Here is a 17769-nt window from a genome sequence, read left to right as displayed (position 1 = left end):
CAACTGTTCAGGTTCAGGTTACTTTATTTGTACCCATAGCTGGATTTGTTCTGCAGCAAGAGTATGCCATCCATCATGACACACAACTACGAAAACACACCAAAACACACAATTAGCATACTCGTAATCTTGAATAGTTGTTCTGCCATAAAGTTACTTTTATGACGCCCATAATGTCCAGCTGTTGTTTTTGGACACTGTCATAGGTGTTAATTCAATTATGTTTCAGCACGGAGGGCTGATGGTGGTGTCAGTATATTAAGAGGTTTCTAATATTCTGACCCCTTCGTGTTTGCAAATATGCAGGACGAAAAAAATGTGAAACACCTCTCAATATTATAGAGCCCAGTATAACACTAACTATGACCTCAGTGAATAGGCATATCATTGAATTTCCACAATTACAACAATGTCAACGATAAAAAATGAGCAATATAAACTTCGAAAAGGTAGACTTTATGGCAAAGTTGTTGTCTTTAATTGTATTATAGTGTACAGGTGTACCTGATGAACTGGCCATTAAGTCTCAGTAGGCTGGCAAGAAGTATTTTATACATATAGGCAATATTTTATACTTGACGACTTCTCCTAATTCTATGACAATTGCTTATGGACATGATTTTAGAAATGACACGTTTCCTTAAACAATGCATAGGCCTAAATTCCGTTTGTAGCCTCAGAGATCTAAGCTGTGAAACAGGGTTACTTTGATTTCTGTAAACTCTATGTCTGTGATTGGTGTTAAACATACTTTTTATGCGGCACTACTGCTCCCAAATCCCAAACAGATATACTGTATTCATAACAGTTTTCATACAAAAGATGTCTAACAGGGAGTTTAACCTCTCCGAGGTGTGACCCCAAATATAAGTAATGCCACTAGGATAACACAAATCTAAACATAATCTAAATATAGACCTATAGAGAAAAACTGCTGTATCTCTATGGGTCTCTGACACACACACACACACACACACACACACACACACACACACACACACACACACACACACACACACACACACACACACACACAGTGGAAGAAGTATGCAGATCCTTAAGTAAAAGTACTAATACCACACTGTAAATATACTCTGTAACAAGTATAAGTTCTGCATTGAAAATGTTACTTAAGTAAAAGTATCATCAGGAAAATGTACTTAAAATATATATTTTTTAAAAGTACTCAATGCAGAAAAATCCTCACATTTCAGAAACTGGAAACGATCAAAACCGTTTTGTCCATCAACTAATGAATTAATTGGCTAATCATTTCAGCTGTAACCCTACTTGTAGGCCTGTGGATTGTTGGGTAGCTTCATTTACAATATAACATTGTATTTTAGAAACTGCATGTGTTTTATGTGCAACAATCTTAATTTGTAAAGCAACTAGTAGCCTAACTAAAGCTGTCAGATTACTGTAGTGGATAAAAAAGTACAATATTTCCCTCTGAAATGTAGTGGAGTAGAAGTAAAAAAGTGCCATGAAAAGAATAGACTCATGTAAAGTAGCCTACAAGTACCTCAAATTTGTAAGTATAGTACTTGAGTAAATGTACTTATTTACATTCCACCACTGGTAGGAATGACAGCTCATTGTGACGAGGAGGGGGGGCAGGCTGTGGAGGAAGGGGGGCGTGTCCCTGCGCTGCTCATACCTTCACTGCAAGGTCTTACCTGTCAGGTTGAAACTCCAGAGCTGGCTACAAACGTTACTATATGACTTAAACCCTGACTGGAAATTGAAAACGAAACAGCGCCATGGAGTCTCCAGTGAAGACTTCGCCCGTTAGACCGGGCTACCACAGACTGGAGATCCAGAAAACGACGTGGGACGTCCCGGAGAGATACACGGCGCTGAAATCGATTGGCTCCGGGGCCTACGGGACAGTTTGGTGAGTTTACCCGGGGGAGCGGGCGCACAACTTCGGGTATCGGCCTACTGACGCGGAAAGTACTGCAGAGTTTGTGTCTTTGTGTCTTTTCGTATTTTGTACAGAAAAGTGCAAGGTATTGGGATCTTTTAGTCCAATGATCTTATAATAGGTTAATCCTGCTGTATGGGCTGAAGTCATAAAATAAGGCAAGGCAGCTTTATTTGTAGGCTATAGCAACAGCGCAATTCAAAGTGCTTTCCATAAAACATTAAAGAGCAGTAAAAACGATTAAAAAATTAAAAACAGATAAAATACGAGAATAAAGTTTACTGTGCAATATAAGAAATCAACAATTGTTGAAAATAGGCTATTTATTGGACATAACGTTTTTTGTTGACCAGTGTTTCTGCCATTGTTATAGCCTAATAAAGTGATGCTGTTTTGTAAATGGTCAAAGGTCCCTGCCTTTGTTGTTCACAATCAGTATTTAAATGTTTGCCATCACAAGTGGTTTCTACATGTAGCCTGGTTTATAGCCTTAAGTCTGCATTCCACTCCCAGACTATGCTGCATGCAGTGCAAGAGGCCGAGATCACTCTGACATCTGCTAACAGAAGCACTATTGTCCACCTGAGGCAAGTCAGCAAGTCAATACAAGTCTTGCGATATGACAAGAATCTCCTCCACCAACATGAGAAACCCCAGCTTACAGGAATCCAAAATATCTCAGAGACACTTCTATTTAATGATAAGCCACTGACAGACAAGATCTCATTACTGATATGATCATATGGTTGGTCTATAAAAGAGGGGATGTCAGCCGTCTGCCCTAGTTTATTCATTTGAAAGTTTTATTTCAGCTACTTATGAATAGGTTTCTCACAATTTTTTTTCTTCTTTTTTCCATTTTTACAAGAATTGTATCAAACATGCCCAATTACAAGTACCAGATCACCTACAGAACAGCATCAACAGAAAGAATCCCTCCACAGACTCGCAATGTAGGCTATACTATCAAGTCTTGATAGGAAGCAAATATAAAGTAAAGCTAATTTCTAAACAGAGGAGCTGAAATTACAACCCATTCTCACTCCGAACTCATAAAATACGAACGCTTGGTCAGTGGCTGTCAGCGTCAGCTACGACGCAAAAAGCACGCTTCAGCGTGGGAGTCGAACACACGGGGAGAACAGCAGCTACACGGCACGTGAATATTACGTAGCATTAAGAGCGACAACGGTAGCGAGTAGTATGAAAGGCCGAAAATCCGCATAAGCAGGTTGGTTGGGGTGGTGGATGGGTCAAACAACACAGGACTTTCACCCAGGAGACCGGGGTTCATGTCCCGCGTGTCACGTTTTGTAAACCCAACCATCCCGTTCTTCTTTTCCTGAACCCAACTGTCCCGTTCTTCTTTTCCTAAACCCAACCGTCCCGTTCTTCTTTTCCTAAACCCAACCGTCCCGTTCTTCTTTTCCTGAACCCAACCGTCCCGTTCTTCTTTTCCTGAACCCAACCGTCCCGTTCTTCTTTTCCTGAACCCAACTGTCCCGTTCTTCTTTTCCTAAACCCAACCGTCCCGTTCTTCTTTTCCTAAACCCAACCGTCCCGTTCTTCTTTTCCTGAACCCAACCGTCCCGTTCTTCTTTTCCTAAACCCATCCGTCCCGTTCTTCTTTTCCTGAACCCAACCGTCCCGTTCTTCTTTTCCTGAACCCAACCGTCCCGTTCTTCTTTTCCTAAACCCAACCGTCCCGTTCTTCTTTTCCTGAACCCAACCGTCCCGTTCTTCTTTTACTAAACCCAATCGTCCCGTTCTTCTTTTCCTAAACCCATCCGTCCCGTTCTTCTTTTTCCTGAACCCAACCGTCCCGTTCTTCTTTTCCTGAACCCAACTGTCCCGTTCTTCTTTTCCTAAACCCAACCATCCCATTCTTCTTTTCCTAAACCCATCCGTCCCGTTCTTCTTTTCCTGAACCCAACCGTCCCGTTCTTCTTTTCCTGAACCCAACCGTCCCGTTCTTCTTTTCCTAAACCCAACCGTCCCGTTCTTCTTTTCCTGAACCCAACTGTCCCGTTCTTCTTTTCCTAAACCCAACCGTCCCGTTCTTCTTTTCCTGAACCCAACCGTCCCGTTCTTCTTTTACTAAACCCAATCGTCCCGTTCTTCTTTTCCTAAACCCAACCGTCCCGTTCTTCTTTTACTAAACCCAACCGTCCCGTTCTTCTTTTCCTAAACCCAACCGTCCTGTTCTTGTCCCGCGTATCATGGAAACATACCTTTTTATAAGCCCACCCACGACCTTTTCCATAACTGCTCGGGGCGCCTGTCCATGGGCAGCCCCCGCTCTCTGACATCGCTCCATTAGTGCATGTATAGGTACTGAGCATGTGTGTGTAATTCAGGCCTGTGTGTAATGTGTATAATAATAATAACATCAGAGTGAAAACATTGTAATTTCCCTTGCGGGATTAATAAAGTATAAATTATTATTATTAATTATTATTATTAACCTAACTGCGTCAAAAGTGACGCCAATAGTCCCGACCAAGCGCGGTTAGATAAAGCGCATTTAGGTATGACGCTAAAGGAGACTTTTAGCGTCAATACCAAGGTCAAAGGCACCTGACCAAGCGACCGTATTTTAGGCGATGGGAGTGAGTATGTTTTTATTATTAGTGAATGTGTAATTATTAGTCAATCAGTGGATTAGTCAGCCGGCAGAAAAACAATGATGATTGCACACATTAGTTTTTCTGTTTATATGCTTCTAAATTGAGTATCTTTGGATTTTGGACTGACGGTCTGACAAAATAAGCTATTTGAAAACATTACCTTTGGCTCTGGGAGATTGTCATAGGCATTTTTGCCCTATTTTCCGACATTTTAGAGATTGAACTATTCATCAACTATTTACAATGAATAAAGAATTATACTGTCAAAAAAGATTATTTGGAGCCTTTCATGGCTGCATGATATGAGGAAAATATCTATTTTGACTGATATTGCGATTGCGATATGATTCACGGTATTGGAGGGAGTGATCATTTTTGTATTATTATCATTGAAAAATATTACAAAAAACAAATTAAACTGATTATAGAGTAATTTTTGTAAGTATCTGTACCAGAAAAAGATTTTTTCTTGTAGGATAGGATTTGTCGGCTGGGACTTCTCAGCACACCAATTCTTAATTCAGAATGGTTTGAGACATATTTTGCCTTTAACAAACATTGCGCCCCCCTCGCGATTTGGATATTGCAGTAGTCCATATTGCAATTTTGATAAAAAAATATGATTAATTGCGCAGCCCTACCTCCCACTGTGGGACATGCCCTTTACACTGTGTTTTATTCCCACTTAGTTCTGCCGTTGACCAGAAGACCAAGGAGAAGGTGGCCATCAAGAAGCTGTATCGTCCTTTCCAGTCCCTCATCCACACCAAACGGGCCTACAGGGAACTCAGACTGCTCCGCCACATACAGCATGAAAATGTAGGAACTTGACAAAAAGTGGGCATGGATGTGAATCTGGAGTGAGTGCACAGTCTCTTTTTAGTTAGAGGGTGGACACAATAACTTCACTTAATTGATATGATACAGCCAGTCAAGGGCGTAAGTTTGGGTTCAACATTAGGGGGGTTGGGATCTCCAACTATCTAGGGATGTCCCGGGATATGTATGCATGTATTTAAAAAAAAAAATAGCGGCAAAAACATTGTATACATTGTCGAAAAAAAATCGAAAAAAAGAGACAAAAAACGCCAAAGGCGACAAATGTTGAAAAAAGTGACAAAAACTTCGAAAAAAGCACCAACGATTTTAATAAAACAAACTGAAAAAAAGGCGACAAAAATGTTGAAAAAAGTGTCCAAAAAACCTCGAAAAAAGAGACAAAAACTCGAAAAAAAGGCAACAAAGCCCAGTTTGATTATAGGGGGTTGTAACCGCCCCCACCCACCCATAAATTATGCCTATGCAGCCAGTACAACAGCCTGCCAAAAGGTCCTCTTTTTGTTGAGACTCTGTGTCATGTCAGTGTAGTTCTTTTCCTTATTTAACCAGAAAGGTCAATCTCAAAAATAAGACGAGATGATTTTGAGGATAAGCAAAACTTTGTTGACCATTCAACAAGGGCCCATAATCCCATCAATGCTGGAAGTGATGTGTGTTGTTGGAACCCTCATCATTCCGTATTTTTTGCCGTAAACCTTGAATGCGAACACTTACATAATCTCGTTTTACTCGGCTAATCTTTGGAAAGCACCATATTCAATGCGTTTTAACGTGTTTGTCAAATGGGACGCGTTTACAAAAGACTATTGACCCATGTTTGTATCTTGTGTTGACAGTTTCAGTTCTTGTGTTTAGAATAAATGGAGAAACTAGCTAGTACACTAGCATGAGCTCAAACGACTTAAACAGCAAATCCAATCTAATATCACTACTGGATGCACGGATGCTTTAGAAGTGATCTCTGGGAAATGCAGTACAGAAACATAACAGCAATGACTGTGATACCACAGAGTTGCAGGAGCCACAGAAACGGCCGTACTGTAAACATGACATGTTTACTGCTGTAGGTATTACTCCTGGGTTGACTCAAGCTGTCTGAGGGGCACGCAGCAAGTTTACTAGCATGTAGGGCAGCCTATTTGGCACTGCATCAAAGATTTCTCCATTTTTAAGGGGAAAACCAATAGTGCACTGCTAGGGCGTGATTTCCACTAGGGACAGGGGGGACATGTCGCCCCCATTTCACCCCCACTTTTCAAAATCCAGTTTTAGATTAGATTAGATTCAACTTTATTGTCATTGTGCAGAGTACAAGTACAAAGACAGCGAAATGCAGTTTGTGTCCAACCAGAATTGGGAAAAAAAAGCAGAAAAGTGCAATGTGATATACATTTTTCTATATATATAAGTATAGACAGGTGGTGCATAGGCAGGACAAGAAATATATTGCAGTGTTATAAGAGCAGAATAAATATGGCTATGTAATATGAACAAAGTAGTAGCAGTGACATTATAGTAGTAGTAAGAATAATATAGATATAGATTTATGCAGTGTATTAACAGAATATATAATAAGAAAAACAATAAATATGGATATACTGAATGAACCATATAGACAGATATGTACAGTATGTACAGCTATGTGCGGTGTGGTCAAATTATAAGAGTAACTATTTATAACTTTGTGCTCCCTACTTTCAAATTGGTTTGATATTATTGTATGTATAAGTCTCTGTGATCGGCCCCTATTTTAAACAATAAAGGAAGTAACACATCTTTTTCTTATACATGGTTTAGTACTTTTCTTTCTGGAAGAATTTATCATTATGATCAACTTAATTATTTCCTGGATTTTGAATCACCATAGTCCCTAAACGTATGTAGAAATGCAGGAAATGGGATTCAAATAGAAAACATTTCTTTGGTGGAGGACCCCCCCAGACCCTCTTTGTGTCCAACCCTTACTTCTCAAACAAAGTTACACCCTTGGTGCACTGCATCTTGTTTTCTTTACTGGAAGGGAACCGGAGAGGGCACTTTATCATGTTTTCTCTACTGAAAGGGCACCCAAGGACACTTTATCATGTTTTATCTACTATAGAGGAATCCCAGAGGGCATTTTTGCTGCTCTTTATTTCTGAATCTACCAGTGTATGTTAATGTCTTCACTGTGTTTTTTTTTTCTTAAAGGTGATCTGCCTCCTCGATGTCTTCACACCTGACTTCACATTGGAAAAATTCCAAACCTTGTGAGTTAGGGATTCAGGAACCACATTCTTCTGCTCGTTTGTTGTTGCAGCTTGTTGAGACCCTGTGTTCATGTGTGTGCATGTTTGAAAATTTCAAGCAAGGAGGTGTGAGAGCAAGCTGACTCCTGTTTTGTTTTGGTTGGTTTGTGCGGTTGTATTTCCTCACCATAGCAATGAGCTCTGAGCTCGCGCAATGAGTTTTTAGACCCACTTTATGTAGCCTACTTTACGTGTTGATTATGTCTTTCTATACTCTCCTTATCTCTCGCTCTTCTCTTTCTCTCTCTAGTTATATGGTAATGCCATTAGTAGCCCAGGATCTGGGTCACATCATGAAGAGGCGGAGATTAACTGATCGCATCATCACATACCTGTTCTACCAGCTTCTAAGGGGACTCAAGGTAAGTGTATGCAAGTCTAATGTAAAAATAACATTAGATAATATTACTTAAAGCTTCTCTAATCTTTAGCAGCTAGAGACAGATATTTAGCATAGACATAGAGCTAAAGAAGTATTTAAGTATTTGACTTAAATTTATCATTTATATGTGGGCGCAAACACGACTCTAAATGAATGCAATGTTGCTCTGTATCTACTGGATGTGTAAATAGGAAACTCTTTGCTAACAAAGTGATAAAACTGTATAGCAAGGTTATATTTACAGCTACAGAAAAAGCAATGCACATTTAAATAAGTGCTTAAAGTATGTAGAAAAAAACAAAATTCACTGCAGAATTTCACATATGGCTTATATGAGGCTAGATATAACAATGGATCTATATTAAACACTTAGGAAAGTATATAAATCTATAGGGAAGGATGCATAATCTTACATTATCTTCAGTTATAATAAAAAAAAAGTACAAAGGAGCAGCTTGGCAGAGCAATGTGGTGACCTCTTATCTTTTGTCGCATTCTGCTCTCCCTTTAAAGGTTCAGTTGGTAACTTTTATTAAAACTCACTATATCCTGACAGTACTACTACTACATGAGACAGATAATCTGTGAAAAAAAGCATGTTCCTCATTTTACAGCTACACAGTACACTAAAATATGTGTCTGAAAATATTTGAGGCGAGAAATTGGCAATGCAGTAACAGAATCTTGATACATATTTTTTATAAGGTAAGCTGTCTTACCAGTATATCAAATGAAGTATGTTCAGTTTACTGACTGACTGATTTCCCCTTATTTATGCTTGTACACGCAATGCTAGTCAATGTGTAAAGAAGAGTGCTCAATGGAAACAAAAGAGAAAGCACGTTTTATACTAAAAAACAAGACTACCTCATCATGAATGTCCTTTTGTCTTTGAATTAAGCTGCAGACTTCTTTGATCCCATGATGTTTTCCCTTTTCATGTCAGTGTATGTGTGCTTTAAGCACTCTTCTGTGCTGTGAGAGCAGTCTGGATTTGCTCTAAGGGCTGGAAAATACACAAAACAGAGCCCTTGTAATCGGGTGAGGGTGGAGACTTTGTGATGAGTCAACACCATGCATTTAGAGAGCCATTAAGCCATGTGGGTCTGCATGCTCTGCTGGACTTTGTGTATGTGCAGTAGGCAGTATGTCCATTTGTGTTGACTTACTGTGTGCTTAAATATATTTTCTCCTTCTTTACAGTATATTCATTCTGCAGGGATCGTTCATCGGGTTGGTGTTTGAACCTTTTTTTAATATATGTACACCACTTACTGAAGAGTAACATTTTGACATTAAACATTGCGTTTATTTTCTTTCTTGCTGAGAGTTTTCTTAATGCTAAACAAAGCTATCCAGCTGCTGACTGTATCTCCATATTGATGACATTAGAGTGGCACTCTTTAATCTAACTCTCAGCAAGAAAGCAAATGAGCATACTTTCCAAAATGACGAACTATTGCTTCAACTATTACAAAGTTATAATAGGCTTTGTGTTATTGAGAAACCTCTTTTGGTTGCATTTTAGGATCTAAAGCCCGGTAACCTTGCTGTGAGTGAGAACTGTGAATTAAAGGTAAGTTTAAAAGTCTCACAAAAAATCTGGTCATGATGATGATGAGTTTCAGCTGTTAAATCTGAAAACATTTAGAAATGTAACTCTTTTATAAATGACTTGCAGAAGAGTCAACACAAGTGAACTAAAACATAGCAAATGCAACAACACTTGAAAAATCATTATTTTATTGTTGAAATTATATTTATTTATTTATTCATTTATAAATGAAGGAATTATTAGTAATGCTATAATTCTTTAACAGTTTATTGTTTCACACATCATAACATTTTATTTTATGGTAAGTATGTGTTAATGATTACCAAATACGGATGTTAATGATTAATGTTCAACTGTTAACCGACAATAAGACACTTAAACAGTTAAAAACAATATCCTAATATTAAAACAAAAACAAATATATATATATATATTTTTGCATTGTAAAAGAAAACTAGAACTGCAACCAGTTATGACAGGGTCCAAGCCTCCCCGGAGTCTCAAGTGTGTAACCTAAAGCGCGACGGCGGCTAGGGAAACGTCAGGAAATATGGCAATGCGTGAGCTGCAATGTCTTAAAGTATAAACCCTAATGTCCCATTTATATTCATTTTATACATGCATTGTAATGGCACTAATGTATTTCTATTGGGTGCTCAATTGACCACGGCCACTTTGACCAATCAATACACCATTGTAGGCGTGGCCTTAGGAGTGGCCCTAGATGGCACCCTTTAATTTTCGTAAAAACCGGATGATCGTGCCTCCCGTTGTGGTGAACTGGGACTCCTTTGCCTGCATGTTGGTTAACGGTTGGGGGGAAAAAACCTAAATTAGTATCCCTATTACCAAATAGTTTATAAACCAAAAATTGTTTGTAAACCGCGAATAAACCTTATTTGGATTATTTGTTAATAAATACTTTGTAAAGCATCTATAAACATTAGATAGCTATTATCAGTGCACACATAATCAAATATTCATCTCTTCTATAGATCACCAAAAAAGATGTATTGTGGCCAAATTAATGTTACTTGATGCTTTATAAACCACTATTTAATCATTAACTAATTATTATAAGCATTATTTGCAATTTTCAAAATTTAATTCCATTTTATTCATAGTGTCAAATAATAACAGACATTATCTCAGGATACTTTCCAGAAAGAGTAGGTCCAGACCACACACTATAATTCAGTTCAGATACTTTATTATCCCAAATGCTAAAACTTGATCTGCAAGATTAAAAAAAAATCACATTCAAACAACATACAAATAAACAAGACAACAATACAAAGACATATATTATATGTGACATAATATATACAACACAATTTTACACCACAGGTGTAATCTCTAAAAAATTCTACATTCCATGTGCAAATTAGCCGAGTTATTGAACAAAGGAGTTTTTACTCCTATTGCTCTTGAACCGGGGTACTCTAAATCTACGGCCTTTAGCTTTACAGAGACCCAACAATTTCACCAAAAGCAATTGCACACAGCGGCTAGGAACATCTTCCTTTAAACAGGCAGAAACCTCGGACAGCACCTGGCTCTTGGTGGGACTATCAAATTACCATTTAATAATGATAGTTATTATAAAGTGAATGTACATCACTTCAGCTTCCTTAACTGTAACTATTCTCCAGTGGTGGAAGAAGTATTCAGATCCTTTACTTAAGTAAAAGTACTAATACCACACTTTGAAAATACTCTGTTACAAGTAAAAGTCATGCGTTGAAAATGTTACTTAAGTAAAAGTATGTCAGTATCATCATCAAAATGTACTTAAAGTATTAAAAGTTAAAGTACTCAATGCAGAAAAATCCTCACGTTTTCGAAACTAGAAACGATCCAAACAGTTCTGTCAATCAAACACGTGTTTAATCTGCTAATCATTTTAGCTCTACTTATATAGGCCTATATATTGTTGGGTAGTTTAATTTATAATAATACATTGCATTTTCTAAAGTACATGTGTTTTGTGTGCAAAAATATTAATTTGTAAAGTTACAAGTAACTAAAGCTGTCAGATGAATGTAGTGGAGTAAAAAGTACAATATTTCTCTCTGAAATGTAGCGGAGTAGAAGTAAAAAGTGGCATAAGAAAAAAAGACTCAAGTAAAGTACAAGTACTTGAATGTAAATGTACTTAGTTTCATTCCACCACTGCTCTCAGATCCTGGATTTCGGCCTGGCAAGACAGACAGAAGGTGAAATGACTGGTTATGTTGTGACGCGCTGGTACAGAGCACCAGAGGTCATATTCAACTGGATGCACTACAGTCAAACAGGTAAGAATATTACCTTCCCTTTAATACAAAGATACAGTTTGTCAGAAATAATAACAGAATATTGCAGTATGCTACGGCAAAAGTATTACATGTTTGTTATTAAAATTCTCTCCCTCACAGTGGATGTGTGGTCAGCTGCCTGTATCCTGGCTGAAATGATTACTGGCCAGGTGCTTTTCCCAGGAGATGACAGTATCCTCACACATTTGGCTCACTGTGTTGTAATAAAGCCGTGTATGCTCAATTATAATAGCTAGAAACTCATACTGCCCCCGGTGTTTTTAATGTTTAAAATATGGAACATTTTGAAAACAGGCACAGCATTGTAAGATTTAGAAGTACTCTACCGATTTTACACGTAAAGGTCAGTTTATTATGTGGCCCTTGAGTTAGTGTTTCTGAAAAATCTGAAAGAAATGACTGATTTTATCATCAGGGTTATCTCAGCTCAGGCTTGGTAATGTGCCTTCATTGAAAAGTGGAGTTATGAAGTTTAGAAAAATGTGGGATTTACCAGAAAGGAGGTTGGTTGATTTATGTGAAATGGATCAACGGAGATATCTCATTCTATGCTTCTTCAATTCTAATCATTCTGCTTATTTAACATGTCTTTAACGAGTTCCCCAACTTTGTGGAAGTGCATTACTAAATCACAGTTGAATTGAATATATCCATCCGTATTTCACATTTCCTACATCTGTTACAAAAATGCAACCAAAACTCGATTACAAAAAGTTAAAGGAGAAAAAAGAGCTCCTATATTTTGAAATGCAGTACCGCTCTGTCATGTATGTAGAATGAAAATCTTGCAGAACTTGCAATGTCGTCAATGCTTGTGACTGCTCTGACGCCAGATCCATGTGGTGTATGTTGTGCATTATGAGGCTTCCTTAACCAGTCTATTTAGGTATTGATCAGCTGAAGAGGATCCTCCATCTGACAGGAACACCAGACTCCTCCCTGGTCCAGAAGATGCAGAGTAAAGATGTAAGTTTCTTATGCTAGTTAACATCAGCACTTTGCAGCTTTCATAGTTCTTATTTGGCCAACTTATAAAGGCGGTGTGTATTTCCAAATACATATATCTTTTGCCTATCCTTACTTAAGCTCATGCTTTAGAATGAAATGTAACCACCCTTAAATATTTTCCAGGCACAATCTTATGTGAATGGTCTTCCCCCGCAAAAGAAGAAAAACTTCAAGGAAGTGTTTGCCTCCATGGATGGAAATGGTGCGCTCAACTGCTTGTACTTCTTCACTACAAACTGAAACTGAATTTTTTTATCATCAAAATACATTACAACTTATTTTGAGTTTACCTAATACCTCTTTGCAGACTTTACAAAATATTCTCTACCTTCATGCCTCTAAAGTCATGTACATACTTTTTCACTTTGCTGTTGATATATAATAAATAGGAGATTTAAAGGTCCTATGACATGCTGCTTTTTGGATGCTTTTATATAGGCATTAGTAGTCCCCCAATACTGTATCTGAAGTCTCTTTTATATAGGCATTAGTGGTCCCCCAATACTGTATCTGAAGTCTCTTTTATATAGGCCTTAGTGGTCCCCCAATACTGTATCTGAAGTCTCTTTTATATAGGCCTTAGTGGTCCCCTAATACTGTATCTGAAGTCTCTTTTATATAGGCCTTAGTGGTCCCCTAATACTGTATCTGAAGTCTCTTTTATATAGGCATTAGTGGTCCCCCAATACTGTATCTGAAGTCTCTTTTATATAGGCCTTAGTAGTCCCCCAATACTGTATCTGAAGTCTCTTTTATATAGGCATTAGTGGTCCCCCAATACTGTATCTGAAGTCTCTTTTATATAGGCCTCAGTGGTCCCCTAATACTGTATCTGAAGTCTCTTTTATATAGGCCTCAGTGGTCCCCTAATACTGTATCTGAAGTCTCTTTTATATAGGCATCAGTGGTCCCCTAATACTGTATCTGAAGTCTCTTTTATATAGGCCTCAGTGGTCCCCTAATACTGTATCTGAAGTCTCTTTTATATAGGCCTCAGTGGTCCCCTAATACTGTATCTGAAGTCTCTTTTATATAGGCCTTAGTGGTCCCCTAATACTGTATCTGAAGTCTCTTTTATATAGGCCTTAGTGGTCCCCTAATACTGTATCTGAAGTCTCTTTCCCGAAATTCAGCCTTGGTGCAGAATTACAGCCACTAGAGCAATTCCCACAATGAGCTTTACTGCCATTTCTGTGTCTGTAGCTTTAAATACTATTGAGGAGGCGAGAGGGGGGGCAAGGTGGAGGGTGGGGGTGTGGCCTTGACCAACTGCCATGCTTCGCTGGTTTGCAAGCTATGATGTCTCTCTCTTTCTCATGGGGGGGCCAAATTCTCTGGGCGGGCAAAGCAGAGAAAGGGGAGGTAACCTTTCCCCTTATGATGTCATAAGGAGAAGATTCCAGATCGGCCCATCTGAGCTTTCATTTTCTCAAAGGCAGAGCAGGATACCCAGGGCTTGGTTTACACCTATCGCCATTTCTACCCCTTGGGGGACCATAGGCATGCTATGGGACCTTTAATGATTCTGCTGAGTTGGTAGATTTAACTGGCCAAGTGACTGTTGTGAAAATGAAAAAAAGAAATATATATATTGTGAAGAATTGAAACATGTTTTTTCTATTATGATGCTTCCAGCTGTAGACCTACTGGAGGGGATGTTACTGCTGGACCCGGAGACGAGGCTGACAGTTAAGCAGGGACTGTCGCACCCCTTCCTGGCTGAATATCATGACCCAGAGAGCGAGCCAGACTCTGAGCCGTATGACGACTCCTTCGAGAACCTGGATCTCGATGTTGGGGAGTGGAAGAGTAAGTTTCTACAATGCACACAATTAGGGCTGGGCAATGTATATCGATATTATATTGAAATGGATATATGAGGCTAGATATCGTCTTACATTTTGGATATCAACTGCAATTACTCATCTGTCTTAATTAAAGCCCGACCGATATATCGGTGGGCCGATATTATTGGCCGATATTAGGCATTTTCCAAACTATCGGTATTGGCATTTATAATGGCCAATAAATGAATATTTAAAAAAATAAAATAAAAATGGGCGAAACCCCCTTCAACCATGTTATGAGTGTTGGCATTGCATAGTTTGTCCACCTGAGGGCGCTCTACAATGTCCCTGTTGGCAACATTTGTGTTTAACCCTTTAAGTTTCATATTTTAAGTTTGTATTTTTATACATTTTATTTATCAGAACTTTAATATATTTTGATGTTCCTCTGTTCTGTTGTGACAATAAAAAGTTTATTTTTAAACTGCATTATCATATTATTTTAGTGAGGACTCATAAATAACTACAAATAACTAATGTTAGGGAAATCTGTTTATGTTTTGTTACGCGTTTCTGTTTTGTTTTTTAAATATATATCAACGAATATATCGGAATATCAGATTTTTAAATCACCAAATATTTGTATCCATATCGACCTTAAAAATCCTTTATCGGTCGGGCTCTAGTCTTTATATCCTTTGTCATGGGATGCAGGCATACTTCTCTTTGTTAAGATGGTTTGGGGGGAACTGGCGGGCCTGGGTTGGGATTGGGGGGGGGGGGGGGGTTAAAATGATGTGGTCTTCTGTTACACCATTGTTCACTGTTATTGCTTATTTTATAGAAAATGACAATAAAGAAATTGTTCCAAAAAAAATTCTTTAGATATTGTAATATCGTAATATGACATAAGTTAAGTCTTTTCCTGGTTTTAAAGGCTGCATTACAGTAAAGTGATGTCACTTTCTGAACATACCAGACTGTTCTAGCTGTTCTACCCACTTAGTCATTATATCCACATTACTGATGATTATTTATCAAAAATCATCAGTTTTCGGGAAAGCACCATTCATGTATTCATGTATTTAGTCATAAATATCGTCAGATTTGATTTTTCTCCATATCGACCGGCTCTACACACAATGCCCAGTATATTGGAAATTATCAATACTTGGTGTGAAAGTGCCAAAGTTGGCTCTTTGCCATATTCTCTTCAAATGAATGTACACTTTGGGGCTTTTACAGGATTTGTTATAATACTACTTTTCTTTATTTTTTTATCTCATCAGGTCTTATCCACATGGAGATCATGACCTTCGACCCCGACAACCCCAGCAAGACAGCCATGTAGACGCAGTGACGTGCTGGCACCTCCCAATGTTTGGTTATAATACGGACACCAACTGTAAAGGTCAACACTGTCCAGCTGAGACAAACATATACAAAACAACATCAAAAGTATTTTTGGTGCATCTGATATGTATTGCAATTAAATTGCATTTTACAAAACGGCAGCTTTACTTTGTATGGCGGCCTGTACAGGACAAGGTTTGTTGTTCTGTAATATTTAGACACTAATTTGAATAGAAATGGCATTACCTCAAACTTGATCAAAACACTGAACCACTGAATTATAAAATGCTGTCTTGTCATTTCAAAAATAATAAAATATATTGACAAAATAATCTTAACTCAAGGTCTTGACCAGAGGTGGAAAGTAATGAATTACATTGACTCATATTACTGTAATTGAGTAGTTTTTAACATTTTACTTTAACTTAAGTATGTTTTTGTTGAGTGTTGAAAAAAAAAGGTGAATAAAAAAGGCTTTGTGCCCACATCAAATTGCAAAAGACGGCGATTTAATCAAATAAGTAAGTATAAATTAGATATTAAAGGTGCCCTGCCACACGTATTTCATTACTTTGTGGTAAAGTCTGAAGTTCTACCATGGACTGTAACATTTTTTGTAGAAAAAATGCCTTGGTTACCTTGTTTCAAGGCATTCTAGCGTGGTATAGAAAGCCTGCAGGAAGACTCAGCTCGATTTGTGCCAGTTCTCATTAATATTCAACGAGCTAAGCTGCTTGACTCTGATTGGCTAACAGCTAGCCAATGAGAGCCTGGCTATCAACATCCTTTACCTAGCTCAACTGGGCGAGCTCATGAATAATAATGAGCTCAGGCAACATCACGTCAGAATGACCACCTTTTGTAATTGGCCTGATTTCTCCACTTATTTCTTTTCCGTGGCTAGAGCTGACAGAGGAGGTAGCAGTTCATTTTCACATTCACGACATAACACAAACACATATGGACCTAACATATTTCAAAAAATACAAGTAAGAACGGTTTTGTGTGGCAGGGCACCTTTAAATAAGTTTAAAAAATGTATATTTCCCCCCAGATCAGATCAGCAAAGTAATAGCACTTTTACTTAAGTAGAATATGTTTGTACTCTTTCGACCTCTGGTCTTGACTCTCATTTATTACCTTTTGTTCTGAGCCTATCGACTGCATCTCATGATATTCATTATAAGAACGTCCCACCGTTCTTTCTGTGAAATGTTAGATGTCCGATCCATCCAGTGATGATGAGAGGTTGCTTTGACAATCAACACCTTATTATTTTATTGACTACTGCAATGTAGATGGTAAAAATAATGTGTTGTAATATCAGTTAGAAAATAACAAATGACCATAAATACAATAAGTGTAGCTGAGATATACAAGGACATAGAGCCGCACTTGTGTGTGTGTTGTGTGTATTGAATAACTTGTATAGTATACATAGAACGTAGTACATAGAAAGATAACCCTGGCTTAGAATAAAACAATATTCTTAGTTACATTTCATCTTACTTCACAAGGACTTTAATTGTCTCATGTTGTATGTTTTGTTTCACATATTCATAATATGCAAAGGGCATATAGTGCAAATTTACTTAAGGACTCATTTGGAAAAGTCACAATGATCACCATTTTTACTGTTGGAACACACTGGAATTGTTTGCAAATAAACCTCTGTATGAAATGA

At 38.0% G+C, this 17769-nt stretch overlaps 1 protein-coding gene across 2 annotated transcripts; it reads left to right on the top strand.

Moving 5' to 3' along the window:
* Positions 1-1648: 1648 nt before the first annotated feature.
* Positions 1649-17769, top strand: LOC144520557 (mitogen-activated protein kinase 14A). 2 transcript variants are annotated; one of them, XM_078254340.1, is made up of 12 exons: positions 1651-1897; positions 5244-5373; positions 7585-7643; positions 7933-8044; positions 9268-9297; positions 9593-9640; positions 11802-11916; positions 12037-12108; positions 12824-12903; positions 13069-13147; positions 14581-14754; positions 16022-17769. In XM_078254340.1, exons 1-12 carry the CDS (start codon positions 1764-1766, stop codon positions 16081-16083), a joined length of 1095 nt encoding a protein of 364 aa, XP_078110466.1. In that variant the 5' UTR covers positions 1651-1763; the 3' UTR covers positions 16084-17769. The 2 variants fall into 2 exon arrangements, with proteins under 2 accessions (XP_078110465.1, XP_078110466.1); XM_078254339.1 differs by having other exon boundaries at positions 1649-1897; positions 11802-12108.

The sequence above is a fragment of the Sander vitreus genome, chromosome 7, assembly GCF_031162955.1.
Source record: "Sander vitreus isolate 19-12246 chromosome 7, sanVit1, whole genome shotgun sequence".
Taxonomy (NCBI): domain Eukaryota; kingdom Metazoa; phylum Chordata; class Actinopteri; order Perciformes; family Percidae; genus Sander; species Sander vitreus.
Note: the sequence above shows the minus strand (reverse complement) of the source record. Positions and strands in the feature narration are given on the sequence as shown.

Bases quoted from the DNA above. Each gene is read 5' to 3' on its own strand.
- LOC144520557 (XM_078254339.1), top strand. From the start codon at position 1,764: ATGGAGTCTCCAGTGAAGACTTCGCCCGTTAGACCGGGCTACCACAGA. The intron at 8,045-9,267 runs GTAAGTGTATGC...CCTTCTTTACAG, and splicing joins AGCTTCTAAGGGGACTCAAG to TATATTCATTCTGCAGGGAT. The intron at 13,148-14,580 runs GTGCGCTCAACT...TGATGCTTCCAG, and splicing joins TGCCTCCATGGATGGAAATG to CTGTAGACCTACTGGAGGGG.